This window comes from Emydura macquarii, unplaced genomic scaffold, assembly GCF_026122565.2.
Source record: "Emydura macquarii macquarii isolate MOO-44397 ecotype Brisbane River unplaced genomic scaffold, CSIRO-AGI_Emac_v2 contig_3442, whole genome shotgun sequence".
In the NCBI taxonomy this organism is placed as follows: Eukaryota; Metazoa; Chordata; order Testudines; family Chelidae; genus Emydura; species Emydura macquarii.
In genome coordinates, this window is record NW_027133579.1 from 17,234 (window position 1) to 25,318 (window position 8,085).

The window sequence follows — 8,085 nt, forward strand, 5'->3', positions numbered from 1 at the left end:
TTTCAATATTATCTTACTCCTAGTGATATACCCTTTTTATAGCTCTTAGCTCTTGAGCTGTTCCTAAGCTCTCCACCTTGAGGAACCTGGACATCAGCACACAGGGGCGAGGCTGGTCCTTCGTCTCTTACCGCCAGGCTATCAAGGAAGGGTGTGAGTATATTAATCCAAAAACTTTATAGTATGTCGTACCACGTGTATCTCTAGAATAATAGTATTGTCTCTGTCATTCTGACTGATTATTATCCATTGGATGATTATTCTATGTTATCTCAATAAAAGTCTTTAAGGCTATATTTTGGTTCTTCGGGTGAGTGTCCTTGTCAGACATCCCAAGGATCCTTGCAAAACTCTGTTTAGCCTGATTCTGGGACAAGACTCGTATTATTTTCTGATCAGATTAATTGGTGAGCCTATAAACCCATTCGATAAACATCATTATTAAAATTATTAAGACCCTAAAATCAGGCAACAGTACACTTCTCCCCCAGGTCTCTAAACAGAAGTCTGAACTCAGTTGGACTCGCTATTAAGAGCACACACAGAGAAATGGGAGTGGTAAAGCTAGCTGAACCAGTCTCAGAGTGGTGGGCGATATAGAGCTCGCCTTTGTGGAAAGCTAAGCTTTGGGACTGGTGCAAAGTAGGAGGACTCCAAGAGAGACGATTTAAAAGCTGAGGCATAACACAGAACCTATAAATCCATGACAGAAACATTTTCCAATTTGAAAATAAGGTTTCACCAAAATCTAAAACCTCCATGGGAAAAGATCAATTTCTACAGAATATTCTGTGAAAGAAAAGAAAAATGGTTCAAAATGTTTCATTTCAGAACCAGAATTTCCTGTATGCTGGAAATTCCACTTTTTATCAGCTCTAGTGACATTCACTGGCCTGTGTTTTACAGGAGGTCAGAGTAGATGATCACAATGGTCCCTTTTGACCTTAAAATCTATGAATCTATTAATTTACTCCTGAGTAACCGAGTGCCAACTTTGACTCCACTGGTCAACTATTTTATGGCTCAGATTTCTTTTCAGTTGATAAAAACAACAGCTCAGATTATCTTCTCAACTAATATTAGAGTGAAATCAATTGGGCTACTTAATGAGTATGATACTACTCAGCCTTAGGCCTGGTCTACACTAGTAAATTAGGTCAGCATGACTAGGTTGCTCAGGTGTGTGAAAAATCCACACCTCTGAGTGGTGCAGTGAAGCTGACCTAAGTTCCTGTATACACAGTGCTATGAGGATAGAAGAATTCTTCTGTTGACCTAGCTACTATCTCTCTTGGAAGTGGATTGCCTAAACTGACAGGAGAACCCCTCTTGTTTGTGTAAATAGTGTCTACACTGAAACACTACAGTGGCACAGCCGTGGTGCTACAGCTCTGTCACTATAGCATTTCAAGTGTAGACAAGCCCGCAGCAAGAATAGCAGAAATTGGCTCAGAGTAATTCCACTGAAGTGACTCTAGATTTACAGCAGTGTAAACAGAGATTTGTTCTGGGTGAGATTTTTCAAAAATGCTGAAGCGACTTATAAAGTCAAACACCATTGGGAGTCAATAGGACTGGTGCTTATAAATTGCTTAAGTGCATTTGATCACCCACCCTCGATGTGTGAGACAACTGCACTGTTTGATTTCTTTCAGTACACCCATCTTTCAATCCTTGTCACTGTACAAACAAGTCAAAAAGGCTGATTCTCTGTCCTCTTTTCTATCCTGCTGTAAATCGGTGATAACTCAGCTGGACTCAATGGTGATTGATTCTCCTCGCACTCACTCAAGAGTAAATCAGGAGTAACTCCACTGAAGTTACTAGACCTGATTCTGCTTGCACTCACCTGAGTTTAAATCAGGATTAATTCTATTGGAATCAATTGATCACTTTCTATTCTTATGCATCCCCGTGTAAATCATGAGTAATTCTACTGAAGTCAGTGACTCCTATTCTATCATCACTCATGGCAGTGTAAATAAGTAGTAGCTCCATTGAATTAAATGGCTACCAACTAATCTCCTCTCACTTACCCAAGCGTAAATCAGGAGTATCTCCATCATGGCACCAGGCTCAGTCATATCTCACGTAACTTTCATTTTGTTTTCCCATTGAAATATTTTCACACATTCTTATTTCATTCCCAGGATGTTTATTTTTCTGGCTAATGTATCACAAAAATAATTTCAAATATAATAGTCTTACTCCCACCTGGAATGTGCTATGTTCTCTTTGATGGTTGCTAAATATTACCTGAAAGTGTTGAAGCTAGAAGAGCATTTATGTTTTGTTGATCCCCTTGAGATCTGTCCTTTTATAACCCGTTAATCCCAAAGGTGTTTGTCTCTTTCTCACACAACAATAGGAAAAGTTAACTGTAGTGCATGGGCTCTGTGTAGAGATGGTCAAATTCTTTTTCATCTAAACATTTTTTGTTTTGGTTTGTTTACAGAAAATAGATTTTCTTCCATACTAATACATTTAAATAAAAGTTTGTATTAAAAAAAAATCTGGTCTGGGTAAATATTTTTAATAGGAAATAGAAACAGAAAAATGTAAATAGAAAACCAAACATTTTAACTCATTTTTTGAACAGTGTAAATGTTTGACCTTTTATATTAGTATTCTCATTGAAAAGTGAATATTCTTTTATGTGAAATTTTTAAAAAAGCCATAAAATGATGTTTACCGTGTTGTTGTAACTGCCATAACTTTCTTCTGTTTTGCTGTCAATCAGACTGTGATTTTGTGTAGCACCTCTTAGCAGCACAAAATACACTTTACAGTCCAAGGGAATGATTTTAAGCAGAGCTGGTCGGGATTTTTTGGTAGGAAGGATTTTCTGGCAGAAAATGCAGTTTCTGCAAAACTGAATTCCAGTAGGAAAGTCAAAATGAAATATTTAATTTGGGGTCAGTTAGACCGGAAAGAAAACATTTTGTTTTTGTTAACTGATGCAAAATGTTGAGTTTTGAATCAGTTTAACAAACCAATAAACTGCATTTCCCTGTCAACTCATTATGAAAGTTAGTGTTTCAGCCTCCATTCTCTCATATGAGCCAGGAACCATGCAGGGATCACCCATAATGCAATGCAGATTTCCTTCTGCCCAAGCTGCATAGTGCATCATGGGAGTCACGTGTCTTAGAGTGCATTACTGGAGATATATTCTGTTCAATGAACCTGACTCACAACGGACAACAGGGGCCTTGGTTCAATAAATCAAAATGAAGGATGGACACTCACAGACACTCATTAAAATCTCTTAGGCAGTTTTGAAAATCTCAGCCTTTGCTTTACTCATTTGTTACGAGTACAGGAAACAATCCCAAAACTCCCACTGTTTCTGAGGCTTCTAGTTTGGACAGATGAACCTCATCTGAAGTCACCAGTCCTAAACCGTGGATTACAACCTGGAAAATTAAACCTGTTAGTAAAAAGCCAGCCAGTCCCTGACTGACTGAGTCAACTGGACTTTGATCCAGCAGTAAGTGCAGATAGATCCCTAAATACTAAGCTATCAATTTCCCATTGACTTGAGGGACTTAGTTTCATTGTTCTCGTTGATCCAATGTCTTGAAATTTACAACACCTGTTAATTATGGGTGACAGAATACAGGAAAAATACATGTAACTCAATTCTATCTTTTCTTAGAGGTCAAAAATAGTTATCAGCCATTTGAATAAGACTCATTCAAATGCATTCCCCAAGAAACTAGGAACATCAATATCCCACTGAAGTGATATGGGCATGTTGAGTCTGAAGACATCAGTTTTCATTCACTACATAGCATTGATTTCTGTACATGTTTACTTACAGGCAAGGTGCTTGTATAGGGATCAAAATCATTAGAACTCATAATTCCACTGAAATCATAGACATTGGTCAATAACCTATAATAATTCCAGCTGAGCTGCAGTTGTATCATTTAATCTTCACGTGGAATATATGAATGTATTTCCAGTACCCTTTATGTGTATGTGAACTAATAGTAAGTGATTTCTTGTCTCTAATTACCACAACATGTGTCTCCCACAGACGAGATCACAGATATCAGGGAGACATAAGTCTGAGCTTCATAGTTTAGATACAGATACATTTCTAAATTGCACATGTGATGGAGGGGGGGGGGGACGTCATTCAACCATTGTAGATCTCAGCTATAGAAATTGGACCTGTGATTATGTACCCTGAGATCAGGGAAGGTCAGATCTGGGGTTTGGATGAGAAGCCCTGTCACAGATCCTACCACATACACCCTGCCAGCCACCCACTAGGGCTGCTTGGAGGGTAAGCCAAACTTCTGCTGTACCCAATCTCCTGGGTTGCATGTAGATCCTCAGCAATCTGCAGCACTGGTCCTGCTCTGGAATAGCTCCCGGGTACCAGCTCTCAGTGGGGTCCTCAGACCACCTGCCTGGGACTCCAGGACCAGCATTGACCTCCAAGAGACCCCAGTAACTTAAACACGCCCCTATCCCAGAACACCTTCCCCAGAGGTGTGACACTTCTGGGTTAGGCTTTAGCTGTCTCATGGGAACGCAACAGCTGTGAAGCAAACAGTACGCACACACTTGGCACAGAGTCTGACACCTTCATGCTCTTCTATTCTTAATCCTGTAAAGCACCAGGGAGTACAGATCATACAAAACAATGAACACTAAATGCACATTCCTGCCTCAGTTTCATCACCACTCCAGGGCATTCTTTGGGTTGGGTTCTGAATCCTTTGGGTTGTCCACAGTCCGTGGGCCCATCTGGGCTCAGGAAAATGGGCAGGACTTCCCCATGAGGCTGCTCTGTGCTGGGTGACCTCCTCCTGGATCCCCCTCACTCAGCTTCTGTGACCTTGCTCTCTCTTGGCCCACCATCCTCTTCCTGTCTGGCTCTGTGATCCTGTGTGGTTTTATTTAAAGCACTCTTGGTCACCTGGCCTCTTTTGTTCGATTCTTGGTAAGTTTCAATTGCGCCTACCTTCCTTCCTCCCTCCAGGAGGAATCAGCTAAACTGGTTTTCTAAGGATACAACTGTGAGGTCTAAGTACCGTTATTAACCCTAATTATTTATCTTTGTATCTGTGTCTACATACTCTGTCCATAATGGTGGATCCGCAAACATATAAGCTAGGCACTCAGGACATAGCAGTTTTCATAATGTAACTTCACAGTTTCAGCCGGAATTCACAAGTTGTATAGAGATAGCCCCAGTTCACCACAGGACCGTGTCTGATTAGTTTGACTTGGGCAATCTGATGAGTGATGGTTGGGTAACAAGGCAATATAAGGAGAAATCCATCTCTGAGTTAAGCTTTCAGAAATCCGTGGACCTTCCTTGTACACTGAAACAGAGCACTGGTCACATGTTAGGAAGGAGATTTTCAAAAGAGTCTAAACATTGAAAATCTTAGAGACGAGCAATTACTTCCACATTTCAAGAGAAATATCTTCTTGAATGACATTATTAATATGTATTTATGAGCTTTTTTATGGATCCAATCACTCAGCACTTCATATGTATGACTGAATTTGTCCTCAGAAAACCCTGTGAGGTCAGGAGATGTTATTATCCCTATTTTATAAACTGGGAATTGAGGCACGTCGATGTTACAGATCAGATTTTTAAATGTATTTAGGCACATAATGGGATCAACAAAACGTTAGTGTTTTGCTTCGTTTGTTTGATAATGTCAAAAGTTTCTTATGTAATATAAAATACTATATATTATACATAATATTAAATATTACATATATAGAGATATAAAACAATACTAAAGGTAAAATTTTAGTATAAAGGTTGACAAAAGAATTGTAATGATTAATTGGATAAAAATATTTCATTTGAATTTTAAGTGAAATGTTTCAACATTAGGTAAATGGTATGTTTTCAGGTAACCAAAATGAAATGAGAAACCTCAAACAAGTTGTTTTAATTTATTCCCATTTAAAACATTATGTCCAAATTGGCATGTCCATGCAAAATGCTTCAATTGTGATTAACTCCATTTTCTGAAGGAAAACTTCTCAATCAAGCAAGCTTCAACAAGCTCTGCTTCTATGTCCTTTGAAAGATATTACTGTAAGAAATATTTCTCTCTAGAACTGAGATATTCCTTAATTAGAGCCTGTCAAACAATGGGGGAATAGAGGTGAGGAGTTGAAAATCTTCTAATGGCATTTGAAATATCATTGAGAAGTTTGAAATTCCAAAATTCTGATATTTTTCATGAGCTTTGTAGATTTGTAAAAAATCAGAAAAATATTTGCAAAAGTATTGGCTCTTTTCACATTTTTTATAATCATTCAGAAAAAAATTCAAGTGAAAATTGAATCTGAGAAAATTACAACAAATTCTATTTTAATAGGGATGTCGAGCTGTGAACAAAAAATGGGGATAAATAATAGCAGATGTTTTTGTAAAAAAAATAAGTTTTTATTGAAATTCAAAATCTCCATAAAAATCATAGAAATATAAAATTCAAAATATTTTAATTAATTCAATATTCAATATGAAGGATTTATCCTTAGAGCTTCTCATTAGGGGACATTTCCTTCTGTTGTGGAGATGTCTCTCAGGGAATAATTCAATAAGGGAGATTTCTCTTTATAGCTGAAGCTATTCCTCAATGGATTGTCCAATTGAAAGAGAATGTCTTATGTTTTTAGAGGACAGATCTTGATTCCCATTCTCCAAATTGCTCCTTTAACATCCTTGTTCCTGAGGCTGTAGATAATGGGGTTCAGTATTGGAGTCACCACAGAATAGAACAGAGAGAGGAACTTGTCCACATCCAGGGAATAGCTGGATTTGGGGCGTATGTGGATGAAAACGGCTGTCCCGTAGAACAGAGCCACCACGGTGAGGTGTGAGGAGCAGGTGGAGAAAGCTCTGTGTCTACCTTTGGCGGACTTCATTTTAAGGAGGGTGGAGATGATGCGGATGTAGGACACCAGTATCAGCATGAAGGGCATCATGATGAGGAAGGCAGCGGCCACAATGATTTGGACCTCATTCCAGTAGGTGCCCCCACAGACCAGCGTCAGCACTGGCTGGATCTCGCAGAAGAAGTGGTTGATCACGTTGGACCCACAGAAAGGATGTGTGAAGATGAATGTCGTGTGCCCCAGGGCTGCGAGGCTACCACAGATCCATGAGCCGGCAGCCAACTGGATGCACACTCTCTTATTCATGATGTCCGCATAGCGCAGTGGGTTACATATGGCACTGTAGCGGTCATAGGCCATAACGGCTAGCAGGCAGCACTCTGTCGCTCCAAATACTAGAAAGAAATACATCTGAGCAGCACAGCTGACAAAGGAGATAGTTTTATCCTCAGAGATGAGGTTGGCCAGTAGCTTGGGCAGGGTGACAGAGGTGTAGCAGATCTCCAGGAAAGACAAGTTCCTGAGGAAGAAGTACATGGGTGTGTGAAGGGTTGGGTCAACCTTTATAATGAGGATGTTGCCCAGCACTGTGATGAAATAAATACACATGAACAACAGAAAGAGAAGATGCACCATATGCAGGTGGTTAGAAAAGCCCAGTATGACAAACTCAGTCACTGAAGTGTCATTTCCTGTGGTCTCTTCCTCAGGATATTTCATCTTGAAAAATAAAACGAGAATCTAGTCATTATTTTGATATATCATTTAAGTTAATCAAATGTATCGATCAATCTATCAAGGCTTACGCCATTTTGGCCAGATTATGTTCTCCTAACACGTGTAAATGCCCAGGAACTTCACTTAAGTCAACGTCTCTCAGCTGCCTCGGTTACATCAGATTTAGACTTGTGTGTCTCCAAGACATCTCTGGAACGACATCTGTTTTATACTAGTCTCAGTCAGTAAATTATTTATACCAATTAAGTTACATTTGTGCAACGCTGAACCCAGCACAGTGCATTTACAGTGATGAAAATTGTCTCTCAGAGAGTGGATGTTACCCCGTAGATACAAAATGAACATAACACTGTTTCCCCAACTCTCAGCTCACATGTGGGCTAGGCAGTGGAATGACGTAGATTTGTCAGTTAAGAATACAGGCTCTTTCACTGTACTTCCCACTACATCGCAATTTGAACA

At 39.4% G+C, this 8,085-nt stretch overlaps 1 protein-coding gene across 1 annotated transcript; it reads right to left on the reverse strand.

Annotated features, from left to right (window-relative positions):
- Window positions 1–6,654: 6,654 nt before the first annotated feature.
- On the reverse strand, window positions 6,655–7,605 carry LOC137144281 (olfactory receptor 10C1-like). The gene has a single exon (XM_067534479.1). The coding sequence runs from the start codon at window positions 7,603–7,605 to the stop codon at window positions 6,655–6,657; it is 951 nt and encodes a 316-aa protein (XP_067390580.1).
- Between the last annotated feature and the right edge of the window lie 480 nt (window positions 7,606–8,085).

Bases quoted from the DNA above. Each gene is read 5' to 3' on its own strand.
- LOC137144281 (XM_067534479.1), bottom strand. From the start codon at position 7,605: ATGAAATATCCTGAGGAAGAGACCACAGGAAATGACACTTCAGTGACT.